Genomic DNA, 21,912 nt, shown 5'->3' with positions numbered 1-21,912 from the left:
TGAAAAACACAGAGATTCAAACATTTCTTTACTGCTAACCATATGTATTCAATGGTAAAGGTTATCATCCTTCAGAACACAGACCTATTTAAGATGACCAGAGCAAGGTATGGTAGCTATTAACTTAGCCTGACCATAGATACTATAGATACATCCTAATTGGTGACCAGCCAAATCAAACAGAATACAATGAACAAATATCTAAACAAATTAGCAGTACTTTACAGATGTGAATGGACATAGACCCTTTCATGTTGTCTGCCGATTGTACTATAGAAAGAAGCCTTGAACTTCTCTCTCTTTCTCAATTTGGAACAACCTATGTTGAGTGATACCATAGTACCAAAACCATTAAATTCCTGGTATGAACTATCTGGAATTTGTTCAAAACTTCAATTTACACATTCAAAATTAATACTAAAACACTAGGGTGAGATTAAACTGAACCACTAATATCTATGATCTGATAAAACACAAAAGATATGTTCAAAGAATTCAGCTAATTTTATTGGTCATTACTGAAAAATGATTCTGAGAGTTGATACAATATATTTCAATAATTGTTCTGTAGGTGTTTCCTCAATTAGTCTTGCTTTTGATGTAAGAAGAACAGCTTCACTCTAAAAGTACATGTAATTCCAAAGAAATAAGGTTTAAAAGTTTACAGGATAATCTCAAGTTTGGAATCTTTTAGAAAACTTTAATCTTATTTGATGAAAATTATACAAAACTAAGCAAAATTCTAAAGGCTGTTCATTTTGTGCTTAGTTCAACCAATGTCAGTTTCAAATGCAGAATGTCATTAAGTTTGTATTTTTCAGATATCTATAGCTATTCCTCAGCTGTTGTAATATTACAAAAATGATTTCTATCAATCCATATACTTACTTCCTCATTACCCATAATGCTGTTGTCATTGCCATACAATTCAATGTTTTTACTATTATAAGAAGCATTTGTACATGATAGCATACTGTCAATGTATTAATTTCAGTAGTAGCTAATTATCCCGGATTCTGTCAAGTGAACATATTCACGGGTACTATTATACAGCAAAAACAAATACATTTACAGTATTTGAATTACAGAATCATTCAATATAAAGATTTTGGGCATTTTCGTTTTCAAGAGATTAATTTTCCTTGAAATTCCATAATGTAAAAGAGTGCAAAATTTTCTAATATCTGAAGTTGGAAGCATATACAGACTCTTTAAATAGTGATTATTTTAATATCAATGTCACTGTACAATACAATATGAAACTGAGGCAAATCACTTGAATTACTTAGTGCCAATCTGTTAAAAAGATGCTACAATTGGTAAGTTAGCAAGATCAGCAAAATTTTGAACTGTTTGATCTCTGTGTGGGTGGATGATACGTCACAGGTAGATGAGATATATGTCCTCTGTACTTGAATATCTAGTCAATACAGATGTAATGACATATCCAGAACTTATTGGCTCATGGATGGGGTTCTAAATGAGAGAAATTGCTATATCATTAAACAACACTTCTATTTTATTCATTAAATTTTGAAATCATATTTTATTCATTGAATTTTGAAATCAATCAAAAAATGAGCCACGGAATATAACATCCATTAAGCTTCCTTGCCTAATAGCAAAAGATTAGTGTAACAGATGGCTGAGATAAGTGTGACAAAACATTGTTGACCAGAGTACATGGACAGACAGACAGATAATCAGACAGAAGGGTAAGTATATGCTTTTGCTAGTCCAGTAAGTATTTTAGTGAATTTCAAAAAGACTACCAGGTAAATCTAAATATCAGTAGTTACATTATGGGCATATCATGAAAATATCTTCAATGGTAAAACCTGTATATCTGATATTTATAAATCTAAAAAAATGTTAAATCTATACACATCCAGTTTCCCAGTGTTCAATCATTTTATGATTATACTTGCTTGTTTGTATATATAAAAATATATGAATAATAGCACTCCAGTAAATATTCATTAAAATAACACTGTGAGCCTCAATATAACCAAATGACCTAGAAAAAAAGATCCCTAAAAATATCTAATTGCTGTGTGGTCAGGTACAAGTAAGGATCCCTTGGGTGCAACTTCTTCTGTCTACAAACCACAGAGATCTGTCTAGAAACCACAGCTACAACTTGATAATCAGGTAATTAGCCAAACCAAGACGGCCCATTATAGCAAGCAGGTAGGTCTTGGCGCTAATTTCCTTAGTTATTGAATTATTACATCTTTTGTTACCTAATGTGTAATTAGATAGAATTAATGGCGCAGACAAAAAACATCTTAAAAATGTATTAGCAACGTAACGGAGCATCAAAGGATAACCGGTAAAAAAAATGTCATAACATTTACGATCTTTCTGACTTTATGTGTCTCGATATAGATCTGACAAATTACTTAATATCAAGTGTAATTCCTGCTTGTACTTCTCTCACTTCATGAATAGGCAGATAGATCTGAAATTTCTTGGCTCAAGATAATGACAATACAATTACAATGTTTTTTTAAAGAAATATAGAGCATTTCCTATGACTTAATAGCAATCTTAATGACTGAAAATTGCCAGAAAACAAGGTATAGGATGAGATGAGTATGGGATATAAGCCAGATAGACAGCATTCCATAGCTTAATACAACAATTCATCATTAAATGACATGAAATGCTAAGATTTATAAGAAAATTAACATTATAATTAATCAGTGATAACATGTACTGGTATTACTTGTAAGTTCAATACCCATAATATTTAATAAACTGTTTTAGCTTATTATAATTGCAGAAGTCAAGGTCAGAAGAGTTTTGGCAAGTATGGGCACAATACTTAAGCTTGATACAACACTGGACTTATAATGGGACAAATTAATAGCATTTGTAACATTGGTTCAGGTTGTTATAGAAACTTAAGAATTTGATATTTGATTTTTACCTTAAATAAGGAAATTTCAAAAGTTTAAGGAGGCAGACCTAGGGTTAGGGACACAACTCATACAAACCATTGGAACGTTTGCATTCAGCATTTTACATCAATCTCATGTAAGCATCAAAGTAACTTGGTCTGATTTCATTCTGTTTCAAATGAAAGCTTGAAAGACTTTAGTGAAATTGAATGTGATACAAACATATCACTGAATTCATGAGTTAATGTCCCTTACCCTAGGTCTACCTCCTTAAATACACAGTTGAATTCAGTATATCAAAGAACCAAAACCTATGAATTAAACCCCTTAGAAATTGGGCAAGAAATAGGGATTAAAATTTATCAAATGACCTAATTCTGAAAATACAATATACATTGTATTATACACATACCCTCTCAGATCTATCCATGTATGACTTTTGTGGTATGGTACTCTTGATCAAATTTTATCAAAATCTACCAATACATGTACTCAAGTTATTATAACAACACCAAGTTTCTATGGACAACAACGAAGCAACAGTTGACGACAGCATATACATGTACCATTATATGTCTGCAAAGGTGTTCACTGTCAGGTAAAAATTGGAATTAATACCTACTATTTATGTCCCTTATTACAATTAACCTGGTTTAGTGCTTGTATAGGGATGTACATGAATATGATTATTTTAGACCATTGAAATAATGAGTTTTTTGGCATAACATCGAAACTATTTCTGTGTTATGCAATTAATATAGTGATGTCACAAGAAAAATGTAATGACATCTCTAACTCTCTTACATAATGGGATTCTGTCTGTAAACTGAATAAACCAATTTGTTTGTCTGTGTTTACCACTTGGGCTGTCTTAGATCTTTATATCAAAGTATGGAAATATGGGCAAGATGTGACAATCTCTTGACCTTTTCACATCAACTTTCCACTGAATGGTAAGAATTGCCACACAAAGAAAACAATTGGGGGGATTCCAATGATCTGTGATACATGTAACTTATACATAATATTTTGCCACTTAAGCAAAATGTTTTGATTGGTGCACATAGGTAGGAGAAGAACTTCTTCAACATAGGTAGAAGATCCTCAACTGTTTAAATTAAAAATTTTTATTTCTAACTAGAGATTAAATTTCACAAGTGATGACAGGGAAGTATTGAGGAACTTAAATAACCAGAATTAGCTGAATTGGTAACATAAAGAATTGAACAAAATATATTTGCAATCATTTAAAATTCCCCATATATACCAAATCATCACTGGAAACCAATGGTTGATTATGTAGCATTACCTTCCTATATCATGATGTAGGCAATGGTTTATCAATCATAGTTTTCCGATGATGAGACCAAATGTGTTTTGAACTTTATATCGAGAGGAAACAAATTTCAGTAACATATAAATTCAAAATGTGAGCATATTCATTTCAAACACAACCAAGTCCCATTTTCCAGTAAAAAAATAGTGCATGGCAAAAATTTCAAAAAACAAAGTATAGCCTAATAACAACTGGATCCCTGTCCATTCACTAATGTTGTATGATGAAGAAACAATAGATAATGTAGATATCAACAGTGTTCTCAATAAGTGCCGGCGACTGGTGTTTTCGCCATCTACTTTGACATTGGCGCTGGCTATTTTATTGCTAAAAAAAAAATGTTTGGTTATTTCAAGTTTCATACATAAAAAATTGCGTAAGAAACCTTCGATCATGTTGTTTATTGTAATGCAGATCAGTTTCCTCTTTTTTGTTGTGATTGGCAGTAGGAATAAACAAACTTTAATCGTGGTTAATTTGGCACTTTTGTAATGGACGTGATCTGTTTTTTTTTCAAACCCAGTACTGATTCTGTATCACAGATTCCATGTGTGGGAAGTTTTAGAATCAATTCAGCTCTCAGTTCAGGCCTGAGGGCCCTCAATGGTGCCACCTACTTTTAATTTTCTTCCACCTACTTTAAAACTTATTGAGAACCCTGATCCAAGATAAATGTAAATCCTTGAAGAATATCTATTATCATTCATGAATAATTCATATTATCACCCTACTGCCCTGAAACTACCAAGAGAGTAGTACACCAGGATGGTGCATTAATGATGTATCTTAGATGTATTTTGGGTACTGGTTTACTGGTCATTTTCACAAAAAAAGAATATAAGGCAGAAATGTTAGACTCATAACCACACTAAGAATTGACCATAATGCCAGCTGAAACAAATTTCAATTAGATGATAAAAGTATTTGATTGGAAATATGAGGTCATAACCTCAAAATAAAAATAAATCCATCAAACATTGACCATCTTTCATCTCTTATCACTGCTGGACAAGACACAATCAGGGGATTCATCTTCAGTTTATTTCACTTCTCAATTCTCTATTTTGATCTTATCAAACTTTCAAACATACTGAATTGAACATTAAAGATACAAACATATAACTACACCATTAAAACTATCTCCTATCTGAATACTAAGCATAAAATTTAGGAGAAATTTATTTTTGTATTTTTACAATCTGAATGCAAAATAGTAGTATACATACTTCAAACTGAAAACTTCATAATCAGGGGTTTAACTGAAAAGTCAATGACTTCCTTGTTAATTTCAAAATTAATGGAAAACATTTCTTTGGTTATATGTTGAAAGTTGAAGTCTTTTTTTTTAACTAATATTCAAATACCAAGAGCATTCTGGAGTAGTACTAAAAGATGAAGGATTTTCTGGTTTTGTATTAAATGTAGAGGGACTAACAATATGATCATTGCTAGGCCACAGATTAAATGGTGTATTACTTATGTCACTCTTGTTTTAAGTATAGAAAGTGAAAGACACTCTGAATTAATACTGAAAGGTGTAAGACTCTTTTGTTCAGTATTGAAAGGTGAGGGACTTTCTCACTCAACATTGAAAGAAAAAGGACTTTCTGATTCAATATTGAAAGGTGAAGGACTTTTTGGTTCAGTACTGAAAGGTGAGGGACTTTCTCACTTAACATTGAAAGGTGAAGGACTTTCTGATTCAGTATTGAAAGGCAAGGCAGTCCTGAAAGGTGAGGGACTTCCTCACTTAACAATGAAAGGTGAAAAACTTTCTGGTTACTTTTTGTAAGATGAAGGAACCAGAGTAACACAGAAGGCTGAAGGGTACTCTGGTTTAGTGGAGAAAGTTGCATGACTTTTTAGTTTAGTTTTGAAAGGTGAATGACTCTAGATCAATATTAAAAGGTATAGGACTTAATCTCTTGTTTAGTTTTGAATGATGAAAGACACTGGTTTAACCTCGAAAGGTGAAGAACACTCTGGTTAAGAAAAAAAAGATGGTGGTCTTTCTGTTGCAGTGTCAACAGGTAAAGGTCATGTTTATTAAATTTGTATAAATATGGCTGCTAAGGTTGTTTAATGGACACTTTCATGAGGCTGCACTTTTCCTCTACTATTTATACATAGATAACTTTAATGTAGTGGTACAGACAATACTGAAGCAGTGAAAGTTGAACTATTTAGTGGAATAGAAGGCTTTTAATTGTTAAACTTCTGGACATTGATCACTAAATGTAGACTTAGAAGTATACCCTACAAAATACATTAAGTTAAAGATTAAGTATTACCACTGCATGTACATGTACTCTTACAAAAATATCTTACTCAAAGGTTATAGACAATTATTTATTTTTAAGACTATGATGCACAACAGCTCATAAAGATGAATAACAGACATATTTAAAGACAGTAATTCAACACCCACATGTAAATGACTAAACTACAGAGAGTACCTGAAATATCTGTTTTAATACTAATGAACTTTCAGATTTTTACTACACGTAGAAACCTGCAGTACATAAAAAAAGCACTAAAGTCTGCATGCCTTAGTGATGTCTTACAAAAAAAACACAATACTTTGGTGAACCTATTTTCAGAAACTTTGATTGCATAATCAACACTTAGACATCCTTTTGATCTCCCCGTCCTATCTGTTATGAGAATGGAGACATGGACAGGGCAATTGAATTCCCAATCTATCTTGTCTAAAGAGAATGTAGGGTATTTGTGATCTGGCTGGTATGCCTTGTAAACCTGTCCACATTATAAAGGTTCTAATTACTCTCTGACAAAGTGGAATTGTTAATGGTGATGAACTGGCGGAAATGACTTCTTCATCATATTTACCCTAATACAACACCGATGCAAAGTTGTCTGTCAAATAGGTCTGGTATCTGAAGATTTAGTGAAATACTACTAATGTGTGGTACTCGTACTAGAGTAATGAGTTTTCTCACAGATCACCGAGGAAACGCCCTTCACCAGCAAACAAAACAAATATTTCAAGTCATATTATCTCCCTTCCAATTCTTTGTACTAAGACTCTCAGTATAGGTTTGGGGGCCTTTGAATCCTATTTCCTTCAATAAGGTACAAATTGGAATAGCTCATGAAGATATTATCTAATGTTTTTTGTTAATCTAATTAGAATTACATCTATTTGTTAATTCAATCAGCCACTGAATGTATGATCTAACAACACTCTATTCAACTTACTGTTTAGATGATTCATTCAAAAGCCTAATTTCTTTTACTTTGAATAATGCTTTCACAATCATGAAAGCTGAAATCTGATTGGCTAAAATAAAGTCATCTGAACATTAATAGTATAATAGAGGTCTGTTAAATCTTACTGGCAGTAACTACACAGAGGAATTAATTGGTCTAATTTTAATTAGATTGCTTAAATGTTATGACCTTGACCATTCACCTTTGACTTTTAGTACATATATATTCTTGTAACTGAGAACAAAAGACCTACCTTGAAAAAAGCAAGACGAGGGCTCCTTTGTCCAATGTACAATTTGATATCTTTTTCTGAACGAGGCTCTCTGTCCAAAGTTTGTAACACACGAGAATAAATTTTAACACAGTCCACATATAAAGTTAAATGTGTTCCTGATAAGCTAAGAGCTAGTTTATGCCACTGGTCATCAGCAAGTCTATAGGGGAATGTCTCAACACGTATCTGGTAGTTATGTGTGTAATGGAATCGAATCTCATCCTTTCTCCCACTACTCTCAACCTCTAAAAATCTGAAAAAGACCAGACAATATTTTAAATGAATAATACTTAATGTTGAAGTTACATATTTCTAATTCAACCTTGATAATTCTTTTACAAATTAAGAGCATTAGAATTTAAAAAGATCTGTTTCTGTAATCATAATTTGATTACATGTCACTGTGAAAACACATGTACAAATGCAAGATTTCAGGTTCTTTAATTTCAATATATCAAAATTTTGTAAAAGGGAAATATAAAAGGGTACGTAATCAGAATACAGAAAACATTTGAAAAAATAAGGTAAGAATGCTGCTTCATAGACTACATTTTTTTTTTGAAGAAATGAAATACATAATAGTCAGTCTAAATAGCATCATTTTACATGAGTTTGTTCATATATCAAAACTAATTACATTTACAATGAAGTAATTAGCAATATAGGACAGATCAAACAAGCAGAGGTCAACCATGTCATGAGTTTCTCAGATTATACCAACAGATTTAGTTCCTAAACCACTGGTAAATTTTAGGCTGATTAAAACACACCTAAAATTCATTTTCTGTGTTTCTGGTTTGTTAAAGGTTCCCATCCACTGAATGCTACAAAAACTAAATTAAGCATGTGTTTACACCCCAGTAACCCCATTAAAGCACATTAAACTGGTTAAAATTCACTTTATGTCTGACAAAACCTGAATGAAATACAGCAGCCCTTAAGTTGTCGTGTGCCATGTCTATCTTCATCCAGATGTTAAATGTCAGTCTTCTTAAGATTCAGGCAGCAGGTGAAACATGGTATGAGTATACCTCTGACAGTGTAATTTGACAATTGAACAATTAGATACAAGAAATAAATTAAATATTTGTCCATATAATTCTGGTAAAATTAGCTATAATTTCATTGAAATGCACTGAAAACAGTTAAACACTTCAAGGTCAAATAACTCAAAACCTTAATTTTCTACCATTCTAATGAACAATTTCAAAAAACATACCCAGTGATGCAGAGATCTAATAAGTGGTCAATATGAATATAGAAGATTTCTTTGGGTGAATTGATGGTTTTTATTGACATACATTATCAGAATTTAAACATTTTGCCTCATTTTTACCAGGACTTGTACTTAAATGAAACTTCCTGTCAAATAAATCCAGATGTACTACAGGAAAAAAAACTGTGAAATAGCAATGATGCAAAATATGAATGGGAGGGCTGACTGAGGGTCAAAGTTATGAATGGGATTTTATTTCAGGTCAGGAAGCTGTCAAATATAGCAGAATACAGGTGCATTGATAACAATGATGCAAAATACCATTGGCTACAGATGACTGACCTTCACTTGGTTCTCAGTTCGGCCTCAAATACCATGAAATTGAAAATCATGCAGAAAATAGAAATGATGCAAAATATGAATGAGGAGTTTTGATGAAAGGTCAAAGTTGAAGATGAGGTTGTGATTCAATGTCATAGAACATGCAAGTATGTCTGATTCCAGGTGTTGAAAATTATACTAATGCAAAATATGCTTTATAGTATTGAAATATAGAAAGCAAATATTTATGTATGAATGGATGAAAAAACAAACTGTGACATGGTTGATATTGTTTACAGCTGTAACCACAGATCAGGTGACATAAAATTGCAAATGTAGTAATGATGAAGAAATCAGAAAAAATAATGCAACCATACAGCTTATAAACATAGAAATAAAATGTTGGCCTATTAGAAGCCCACAAATTGGCCCATGAAATTGTACAGACTATGATCTCATATAAATTTCAGGCTGAACAAATGGGCCAGAGGAACATTTATGGCTTGCTCAGTGGAGGTCTACTGTTAGAAAATGATTGAACAAAATAAAGATCTATTCATATCTGGGGCAAGGGGTTATCTTATTTATATAAGGAGGAAGCAAGTTCTGCCAGATTCATTCATAAAAACTTATTAAAAGTGACATGTTTTCATTGAAATATCTTTCTAAATTGATAGCTTCATTGAAAAAAAACTGTTAACTTTAGACATAACTGTACATTTCTAAAATCTAAGACAATAAATATCTTATCACAGATATTCAGTTTTTGCTGAATTCAATCATTTAGTATTTCACTCTTCTATTGACTCACATATTTTTTTAGATTGGTAATATAGTATGATGAATTGGCATGCCTGTTACCTCAAACCTGGAGGTATGCTAAACCTCATGGAAGTCAAGGTAAGTACTTGTGAGGCTATGCAGCTACAAACCTAAGGGCTGGTGACCAGCAACCTGGAGGTATGCTAAACCTCATGGAAGTCTGGAGGTAAGTACTTGTGAGGCTAAGCAGCTACAAACCTAAGGCCTGTTGACCAGCAAGTTGGAGGTATGCTAAGTACTCACAAGGCTAAAAACCCACATAAGGCCAGGTTACCACAAACTTAGAATATGCTAAACTCTGAAGAGGATAAGCTGCCAAAAATATTAGGACTAGCTACCAAAGACTTGGTTAGAAGAAACCTTGCGGTATACTAAAGCATCCACAAGGCTTATAAGGCTGGTTACCACAAACTTACAGGTATGCAAAACTCTCAAGAGACCAATTAGCCACAAACATTAGACCTGGTTATCCAAGACCAAGTTTTAAGAAAACTGAGGTATACTAGTACTTATAGGGCTAAGCAGGCATATGCATTAGTTAACAGAAAACCTGGAAAAAGCCTTAACTCTCATGAGGTTAAGCAGTCACAAACATTCCAGCCAGTCACCAGAAAGTACAGATATATGCTAGAAATGCAATATGCTAAGTAGCAGTAAGCTTTAGCAAATTAGATTCCTTCAAGGAATCCTAAACGGCAGGAAATAAGCATCAGGAGTTCATATCTCAGAATATTCCAAACACAAAGTCAACCAACAGTAATCCAGGTGTCCCATTGACAAAATAATTAGCTGAAGCAATTTAAGAATGAATCAAAAGGATTCTTTTCCCCTATTCATTATCTTAGAGGTGAGTTATAAATGAGTTGAGGTCATGTGTGCTCCAGGGTTAGCAATGGAGTTTTACTTTAAATAATGTATAATTTGTTACAGATGCCGATTAAAGTAGGGGTGCACCCAGGGCACCCCCTCCCCTAAAATTAGGAAAATGGAAAATCATGTTTTTTTTACATGAAATCTTGATTATACCTCCAAATATTTTTCATTTTGCTCAGCATTTTATTCTATTATTCCCCCTTAACCTGAAATCCTGGATCCACTCCTGTATAGACCCTGGATCCACCCCTGTATAAATCCTGGATCTGCCCCTGTATAAATCCTGGATCTGCCCCTGTATAAATCCTGAACCCGCCCCTAAATAAATGAGTAACTGCTATTCTGCATTTTTTAAAATACCATAAATCAAAGAACTTGATTCATAGGTCTTCATCAAAATTTGTTTGAAGTTGAAAGGCCAATGTTGATGACAAAAGGTTTTGAATGCAATGCAAGCAGGGTTATGCAACTTCAAGTTTAATCATTTTATCATTTATGCCTAGTTAATATTTCCCACAGAAGATTATTGTAACTCAAACAATATATCAACAAAATTCCACCCACGGTGATGAATGAATGTTTAACCCTAGTGGGTTATCAGAGCTTAAGTTACACCAACTCTGTATATAAAACTTTCAAAATCATTACCTAAATAAATGATCCCTTGGTAAGGATTCTTTCAATACCGTCCTTAATTATTTCTCTTGAAAATGTTATCAGGGCAAAAATTTCTCTCATTCAGGAGCAGCACTTGCAGACATGGGAAACTCAACCCTCGACACTCATAAGTACCGGAAACACTGAGATATCTTGTCTGTTTTTAGCTACGTAACACGAGGTTGATGAGCTCAGAATTAATTCAACAAGAATGTAAGGAGATAAATTTTCACTTCTATGTTGTATAAGCCATTCATACAGTCTGATTTGTCAATGAGTAACATTCTTTAATACCTGGGGAGATATAGATCATCAAGTACAGCTGTCTGAAACACCCACACAAAATTATATCCTGTTAACCTCCTTCCTTGACCTTACACATTAACTATTGGTGACCCTGAACTTTCACATAGACTAAGATCTTCTGAGATTTTATACAATTTTTACTAATCATACTATACTGAATGAACTGAGATTTTAATTTTACATGAATATCAAAGTTTTGTATGAAAATATGCCCAATTTTAGTAAGGATATGAAGCCATTTCTGGTGGACTGAAATTGACAGCTCAAATGCTCTCAAATGTGTTTTAAGTGACCCTCCAAGGGAGAGCAAAATTATGGTCACGTATACAGTTAGTCTTTATATACAGGCTAATATTACATAGAATGCACTATACATGTATATGGATATTTCAATTATAGTCTATAAACATAGGGACTTGAGGTCATGGGTTTTTTAGTGTATGGCCATGTATAGTAAAATGTAACAAGAGGCTCCCAGGAGCCCGAATCGCCTACCTGGTTGAATTTTGCCTTTCAAAGGCAACAAATTTAACAAGAAATTGTCCAACAATTCTGACTCAAGAAGTATTTGGTGGGGCTTATCATAAGGATCATTTCAACAATTGAAAGTTTCCTTTAATCTATCACAGTTTTCAAGATATTGACTGAAAACTGTTAAAAAAAGTCATGTTTCCCCTTCCAAGGGCAATAACTCTTACAAGGAGTCATCTGACAACTTTTATCCCTGAAGACTTTTGTAGTCCTAATAATAAGGATCATTTCAGCTATTGAAAGAATTTGGCTAAACCTAACAGATTTGGAGATATATGTGAAAAACTACTGTCTGACCCCTACACTGTATGTTTTATTTTAAGTAACAGCTGCCATGTTTTTTGACGGATCAAAAATCCCCAAATCAGTTCTATGCAGGATACACCAAGGAACATTAGTACCAAGTTTGGTTCCAATTGATCAAATAATGTCAGAGGAGAAGATTTTTGAAAGAAATACATTAAAAATAGCAAAAATCGTTGAAAAAGGGCAATATCTCCAACATGACTCAACAGTTTAAAACCAAAATTTGACCAGAGATAGATATCATCATGCTGAACACTTTTACCCATGTCAGAATTTAGCTAAACCAAACGGTTTTGGAGATATATGTGAAAAACTACTGTCTGACCCCTATGTTCTATTTTTAGTAACAGTGGCCATGTTTTTAGACAAATCAAAAATCCCCACAACAGTTCTATGCAGGATACACCAAGGAACATTTATACAAGTTTGGTTCTAATCAGTCAAGTAGTTTCAGAGGAGAAGAGTTTTGTATAATTGTTTATGACGACGACGACGACAAAGATGAACACTAAGTGATGGCAATAGCTCACATGGCCTAAAACAACATTTTAGTAAAATATTTGCTCATATAATGAATTTAACTCATGACCTCAAGTCCCTGTGTCCGTAACATGTAAAACAGATTATTGCTGAATACAGTTGGCATTTAACACGTTTGACTGTATTAGTGTATTTTGATTCTATTACCTCTTTTTTTTTCTATGACACACTTTGTTCCTTCAGAAATACAAAAAGTTGATAATAGAAACTCTTAGAAGATAATGCTTTAGTTATTGAAACATAATATTAGCAAAATTATGGTCACATATACAGTTGGTCTTTATATATAGGTTAATATTACATAGAATGCACTATACATGTATATGGATATTTCAATTATAGTCTGTAAACATTGGGACTTGACGTCATGGGTTTTTTAGTGTATGGCTAATATTATGGTCATAATATTTATGGTCAAAACTTTAGTAAAAAAATATACAACATACATTCCTCATAGGACAATGCATGACTAGGATTTCTCTATAAATAAGCAGCCACTCCTGTGTAGAGTCTTTTGACTGAATAAATATACAGATCCAACACAGGAAGGATTTGTTTTATAACAGATATAATAGAAAGCAGTTAACGATACATCATTAGGTCATTCTACTCCTCTGATCAAAGAATTTCCAACCTGACAGATGTGGTACTGTTAATTCTATATTATTGAACACCTATCTGTTGGGAGGTCAAAAATTTACTTAAATACAATTTAATATAATCTAAGTTAAACAAATGCAAATTGTGTGTAAGAGGTCTCTTTAGGGAGACATCAGGATATTCTGGCCAATAATAAAGTATGCCATTTGAAATATACTCATGTTCAAGTGTTCAAATTAGTACGGGTACAACTAGATTTAGCAGTTAACCTGCAATATTTATCACTATCATTTTCTTAACAGACATCAAAGACATTACACAATTATCTTTCTTCAATTTACCTTCCTCCAAAATTTCAATGAAATCAGTTAAGCAGTTAAGGATAACAAGATAAATGGAAAATCAAACAGATTGACTGACAGACAAACAGACTGATAGGGAGCTTCTTGGCCCTTCTGTTTTGTGAGCTGTCATAACTATCCTTACCTAATAATGCCTGTAGAGAAAGCCACTATACTGCCAGAATTTCCTGGGGTCTGTTTCACTGTAGCCATTACAGTCAAATCACTGGTTTCTTTAATATTCTCTAAGGCTTCTGCTGTCACTATATCTGGTAATGACAGGTCTCGGTTTTGACCTGAAACAATTGATTGATTGATTAATGGGTGTTTAACGCCTAGACCTGATACAAAGAAATGCAGTACTCACAATGAAAAATCAGTCAAACTTTACAGCTGGCAATCCTAGCAGTTTGCCAGACTAAACTCTTCACTGGGCTTTATTGATGTTTTTTTTTTAAAAGGCAGTGAGGACAGACTTATCCATTTTATTAACATTTTTACCACCCTCTTCTTCAGCTTAGGACTTATTTTTTAAATGACACCTTATAGGGCATTGCCAAGAAAGACTTCCCAATGATTAACCTTGAAATTTTCTGTTTCTCTGTGACCTTGAACTTTAAATTATTGCATAGAAAATTAATTTGATTCAAGATTTGCAAAAGGACTAAGTATGAACTGAAGTTTAAATAAATCACAGAATAATTTTAATTGTATAGTATCCACAAGGTCTTAAGAACTATAAAGGTCACAATATTCCTAGAACGTACACCAAGGTCACAGGCAATGGGATAATCATTTTCAAAAGACAAAGGGGTAATTTTAGTACCATGAATAGTTAAAGCATATAAGTAACATTAGAACGTTACTGCCATTTTACTTTTTCTAGTAACATTTTTTTCTTTATTAAGAACTTGTCCAAATCAATTGACAGAAGAGTGAAGAACATATCCAGTAAGTCAAGATCATTATGTTGTGCCAGATGAATCAGTGAAATATGATGTGAGTAATTCATAAATAGAATATCACTGCTTCAAATGGAGTTCAATTATGATCATTTGGAGTTCTCTAACAGAAATTATATTCCTTCCTGTACACATACATATGAATCCCATGTAATCTTTCTATGAAATTTCATCACAACCCTTTCAACAGATTAACAGGAGTTGCACTTACATGAAATATGGACAGACAAAAAGACCAGAGGGGTGATTCCTAATTCCTCCCTAACTCACTTTGCAGGGGATATAAAAATAATTGAAAATTTTGAAATTCTATACAGAACTACTTTTAACTACAATGTCATGGCTTTTCAACTTTTTATGAAAACTTGTATCTTGACAATAATGGCAAAACATTGCAGATTCTTCAAATACCTTTAATTGAAAGAAGAGGATTCAGTGATGAAATATGGAAACAACATGTACTTGTATATCCTGTGCAGAAGGGCAAAAAATAAAGTAAAGTGGTTGCAAAAACAATTTAGTTTACAGCATGTCTGGAAACTTAACATACTTTCTAACCAATAAATCTGTATAGAAATAATGATATGTATAAACTGAATACGATTTTATCATAATTGACCAATAAATTGGAACTCATTCTTACATAATCGAATAAATAAATAAGGAAACAAGTTTGATGAATGAATAATCTAGTCTCATAGATTAAAATGCTCTGAAGATACAGTCTAGAGATAGAAACAAATACAGAGATAATTCCCAAAATCAGTTTGATGTAAATCAAATGAAAATTTCATAACTGATATGTAATGCTTCTTCATCTTTGAAGCTGCTATAAATTTGACAAGTTATGAAATGTTTGAAGAATTTAAATACTAATTAAGTTACCTACACTTCCTCTATATGATATGGATTGGTGTCCAAAATTTAGGTGTGAGTTTTTGTAATTCTAGTTGCTGTGTTTCACACAGTAGCTCCAATTAGTTTCATTTGACGAATATTCAAATATGACGGGGGCATTAAAGACCTTGATTTTTATTTGTACAGCAAATAAACATCAATTTAGGGAATACATAATATTAAGCTCAAGTTTTTTTTGTATACTTACATGTAGTTCATTTAATGAAGAAACTACAAAATCAAAATTGAAAATTCAATATATTGAACACCTCTTTATGTTTTCCAAAATATCCGTAATGTACCTCCTATTCTTGTCTTTCAATAGTAGCTCAAAAGATCCAGAACAAAGCATAATTCATAAATGTATTATGAGCTTAAACCATTAAAAATCTGCTACAAAGGGTTTCTATAACCACCTGTTCTATGGTATTGAACAGGATTAACATATATCATACCAGATCAAAGAGTTTATAACATTAGCAACATTGTACTTTTTTATAAACATTTATAAATCACATGATTTAATGTTAACCACTTGCTGTTAGTTCCCAATGATCGTCTTAGCCTTTCTAGAGATCAGGTTGTACTATAACTAACCTCATTTTCCAGGATACATTGAAACATGAATAAACCATGTATACTCTTTTGGACTGAGGGATTTGATCAGTTTAGGCAGTTGTTCAGTGTGCCTGATGTGACAGGACTTATAAAAGATATGACTGGTTTTGACAGATTTCAGAATTTGGTTTCTACAGGTTCTGATTAAATTCAGAGTTTGGTTTCTACAGGTTCTGATTAAATTCAGAGTTTGGTTTCTACAGGTTCTGATTAAATTCAGGGTTTGGTTTGAACAGGTTCTACTGTACTATTTTATAGCCTGTCACTGTACAAGTTGTTAGTGATTTATTCTGATGAGTTGACAGCAAAATTTGAGTTAATTGCCAAAAAAATCTCCATTATTCAAAAAAATAGCTAAGACAATTTTGCTTCTAACAAGCTGGGTTGTTCCCAGTAGATTCTGTTACATTTCCAAAATTCAGAAATAAAAGGCTTATATGTACAAAGAAAGGACTAACAAGGATCCTGATTCACTGATTTATAATAGCAGAACTGATACATGAGTTTGAAGCCCAAGTTTCAATCTTCTAGAAGCACACAATATTCAGGGGAATACAGACTACCATATTAGAGTGAGAACTGTTTGGGTATGAGTCAGAACTATCACTGATTATGTAGCTGAGTGGGGTGTCTGGGCACCCTGAGGTCTATTGTTTCTGTGAGCTAGCAACATGTAGCTGAGTGTTGGTGTCTGGACACCATGCAGGCTATTGTTTCTGTGAGCTAGTACCAAATAGCTGAGTGGGGTGTCTGGGCACCATGCAGGCTACTGTTTCTGTGAGCTAGTACCAAATAGCTGAGTGGGATGTCTAGGGAACCTGCGGGCTATTGTTTCTGTGAGCTAGTACCAAATAGCTGAGTCGGGTGTCTGGGCACCATGCAGAATAGTTTCTGTGGGGTAGTACCATATAGGTGAGTGGGGTGTCTGGGCACACTGTGGGCTATTGTTTCTGTGAGTACCATGTAGCTGAGTGGGGTTTCTGGGTACTCTGTGGGCTATTGTTTCTGTGAGCTAGTACCAAAGAGCTGAGTGGGGTGTCTGGGGAACCTACGGGCTATTGTTTCTGTGAGCTAGTACTTTTTAGCTGAGTGGGGTGCTGGGCACCCTGCGGGCTATTGCATAAAATGGCTAGTACTATGTAGCTGAGTGGGGTGTCTGGGCACCCTGAGGTCTATTGTTTTGGTGAGCTAGTACTATGTAGCTGAGTGGGGTGTCTGGGCACCCTGAGGTCTATTGTTTTGGTTAGCTAGTACTATGTAGCTGAGTGGGGTGTCTGGGCACCCTGAGGGCTATTGTTTTGGTTAGCTAGTACTATGTAGCTGAGTGGGGTGTCTGGGCACCCTGAGGGCTATTGTTTTGGTGAGCTAGTACTATGTAGCTGAGTGGGGTGTCTGGGCACCCTGAGGTCTATTGTTTTGGTAAGCTAGTACTATGTAGCTGAGTGGGGTGTCTGGGCACCCTGAGGTCTATTGTTTTGGTTAGCTAGTACTATGTAGCTGAGTGGGGTGTCTGGGCACCCTGAGGGCTATTGTTTTGGTTAGCTAGTACTATGTAGCTGAGTGGGGTGTCTGGGCACCCTGAGGGCTATTGTTTTGGTTAGCTAGTACTATGTAGCTGAGTGGGGTGTCTGGACACCCTGAGGGCTATTGTTTTGGTTAGCTAGTACTATGTAGCTGAGTGGGGTGTCTGGGCACCCTGAGGGCTATTGTTTTGGTGAGCTAGTACTATGTAGCTGAGTGGGGTGTCTGGGCGCCCTGAGGGCTATTGTTTTGGTTTGCTAGTACTATGTAGCTGAGTGGGGTGTCTGGGCACCCTGAGGGCTATTGTTTTGGTGAGCTAGTACTATGTAGCTGAGTGGGGTGTCTAGGCACCCTGTGGGCTATTGTTTCTGTGAGTACCATGTAGCTGAGTGGGGTGTCTGGGCACCCTGAGGGCTATTGTTTTGGTGAGCTAGTACTATGTAGCTGAGTGGGGTGTCTGGGCACCCTGAGGGCTATTGTTTTGGTTAGCTAGTACTATGTAGCTGAGTGGGGTGTCTGGGCACCCTGAGGGCTATTGTTTTGGTGAGCTAGTACTATGTAGCTGAGTGGGGTGTCTGGGCACCCTGAGGGCTATTGTTTTGGTTAGCTAGTACTATATAGCTGAGTGGGGTGTCTGGGCACCCTGAGGGCTATTGTTTTGGTGAGCTAGTACTATGTAGCTGAGTGGGGTGTCTGGGCACCCTGAGAGCTATTGTTCCTGTGAGCTATTACATCTAATAGCGGGCTCAGCATTTTGGGCTTGTACAAACAGTGTCAGTTCAATGAAATATCTGCCATAGCACATAAAACTACAATCAATCCATCAATCTTCTAGGAACTATTGATTGCTATCATAATGTGCAACTAAAACTTATGTAGAAGGTTACATTAACAGCAAGTCTTTATTTCAACTCCTCCATAATGTAAAAAAAAATTGATACTCGACAAGAATAGATTTACTGGCATCCTGAAGTATAATCATTTCTAAACTTGTAAAATTAAAAAGGATTTCTCATAACCAAAGCTACAAATTAGATGACAACTCAACCATAATCTCTGCCATAGTGGGTCAATTGGCATGACCTTCTAATGCTTCTGAAAATATTAATAAGCTATTGGCAAATCTGTTTCCACATTAAATACAGAGCTGATTCTGGACATAGAGACATTAATACAAGGACCTTTTTCATTTTCAGATTTCTTTTGGCTCTGTATATCAAAAGAATGGTTTTCCATTTTCATTTAGTTTAAATGATCACTATTGAATCTAGGATTTTCAAGTAAAAGTGGAACAAGACTAATTGTAAAGGTAGTATTTTTGTGGGTTACTAATTTTTGCTTCTAAACTGTAAACATATATGATATATGAGGGTATAGTAAGTAGTAACTGCTAAAATAGATTTTTACATTATGACACATTCTAAAGCATAAAAGTTAATTCCTATAATTAAAAAGAATATTGGACAATAATGTGAAAATTAGCCACAACAGAAAGTATCAATCTGATATCACTGAATTTTGAACTACTAAACTTACCAATTTTAGGAGCTTTAAACTTCTAACCTAGAATCCAAAATGGGTACTTGTATGTTTAATCTAGAATCTGTGGGTACAAGTAGTCAACAAGAATTCTTATCAAACCCAATGGTCCATTCATACTGGGTTTATCGTAATTCCATCTTAAATACTATATGAACTGGACTAAATTCTTACTCTCAAAGGTTTTCAATATAAATGCTTTTAATTAACTAAATTGCTAAGATGATGATTGTGGTGATTTTAAATTAATCAATAGTTAATATAACGAGTTGTTCTTATCTTTTCTATCAATGGTTCAAATTAAGGGCAACTATAATAGCTGTACTTTTGGGAGACAAAAAAACTTTCCATAAAAGAATGTTTTTCTTCCTTGGACAGAAACTAACCACTCTATGAGCAAAACATTCACCTTTTGACTGAAAGAACTTTTTTTTTGTTCGTTGTAGGACTATTGTTAAATATAGTATAAAAGGTCAACATTGAATTTTCTAATCAATTTTTATAATTTTTGTCACCTTTAACACAGTTTTATTAAGAAATACAACGTTGGAATCTGAATACCTATAGTCTATTAATTTGCATGTACATTGTATGGATAAACAATTTTTATTTTGCCTGGAAGATGAAACATCTTCAAGACTTACAAATTAATCTGATCAAACCAGATTTTGGGTTGTTTTTCAACATTGTTTTTTCTTCAAAAAGTGTGCTTCTAGGGGCAGAACGAGACACTTTGAAAGGGTGGGTGCAAGACATGTACCTCAGAAAAAGAGGGGTGCTAGGTTATTTTTTTAACATTTTTTGGTATATTTTACATCAAAATGACATATTTCCCAGTTAAAAGGACAGGTGCTAACCCCATGCACTCCCCTCCTGGATCTGCCAGCGGCTTCTCAGATATTTCTGTACCTGGCATTACAATGGTACCACATAGCTAAGGTATTCAGTACCAGTAGGTCTCAATAAATGCTATTCCTGACACAATAAAATGTTGAAGCAGTGGTAGATCAATGGAGATTCTGTGGGTTAGACCCCTTCTCCCCCCTTTTTGTTTGAAAATATTGATTTCATGCAAAATTTGAGCAAAAAAGACCAAATAATAGCCTGGAACCCAACTTAAGGAGGTAGATCTAGGGTAAGGAACACAACTCTTAGAAATCATTGGAACGTTTGTATTCATTATTTTACATCAATCTCATGTAAGCATCAAAGTGACTTGGACTGATTTTATTCTGTTTCAGAGAAAAGCTTAAAAGGTTTTGGCGAAAATTGTATATGATACAAACATATCACTGATTTCAAGAGTTATGTCCCTTACCCTAGGTCTACCTCCTTAAGCACCCACTTTTTTCAAACTTTCTGGATCCATCCCACAGGGTGTATAGCTTGTTATTAAGTGCAGCAATGATAATCATCATTAAACTATTAACTATAAATCCTTCATTCTTAGATGACAATAATGATCCAAGTGATTACCTGAATACCATACAGTCTACATTACTATGTAATTCTTTTAGAGTCATGATAATAGAAATACTCCCAGTAATCTGTTAAATTATGCACAAGTTGCAACAGAAAATAATCACTTGCATTTTTTTCTAAGAAATAGCGATACAATTACATGTATCCAATGAGTCAATCAGTGTAACAAACCCCTTCAGATATAAAATCTAACTTCTACCACATTTGTTTTAATATGATGTTAATACTTAGCAGACTTGTATGTCTATTCAATTTTTGGGAGTAATACTTGAAAAATGTATGAGATTGCAAAAAGCATCCAAGATGTTTTGGGGTAAATGCTTGATCTAGAAACTTTCGGTACTGTTCTTATACTTCAAAAATGTCTGAGAATGCAAAAAGAATCCAAAATGGGTACTTGTATGTTTAATCTAGAATCTTTGGGTACATATAGTACCTAAAAAATATCTGAGATTGCATCTAACAAATATGTAATAGGTATGCTATTTATTCATTGTAATAAAAAGCATTCAGTAAAACTTGAAAAATGTCTACAAAAAGCAACCAAAATATTTTGGGTATGCTTAATCACAAAATAGGTGCATAGGTATAAAGCAAGGAGACTTGTAATGGAAATAAAAAAATTATGTACCATAA

At 34.0% G+C, this 21,912-nt stretch overlaps 1 protein-coding gene across 2 annotated transcripts in view; it reads right to left on the bottom strand.

Moving 5' to 3' along the window:
• LOC148614513 (protein kinase C-binding protein NELL1-like) overlaps nucleotides 1–21,912 on the bottom strand; it is a 99,093-nt gene that overhangs the window by 66,216 nt on the left and 10,965 nt on the right. For both annotated transcript variants that reach the window (XM_088588629.1, XM_088588630.1), the window contains 2 exons: nucleotides 14,403–14,553; nucleotides 7,724–7,997 (listed from right to left, as the gene is read on the bottom strand). In XM_088588629.1, coding sequence (XP_088444755.1) covers nucleotides 7,724–7,997; nucleotides 14,403–14,553 — 425 coding nt within the window. The remainder of the gene's footprint in view (nucleotides 1–7,723; nucleotides 7,998–14,402; nucleotides 14,554–21,912) is intronic.

Source organism: Perna viridis, chromosome 6 (genome assembly GCF_037379345.1).
Source record: "Perna viridis isolate PV_CMFRI_1.1 ecotype Kerala chromosome 6, ASM3737934v1, whole genome shotgun sequence".
NCBI lineage: Eukaryota > Metazoa > Mollusca > Bivalvia > Mytilida > Mytilidae > Perna > Perna viridis.
This window is presented reverse-complemented; position numbering and strand designations above follow the sequence as displayed.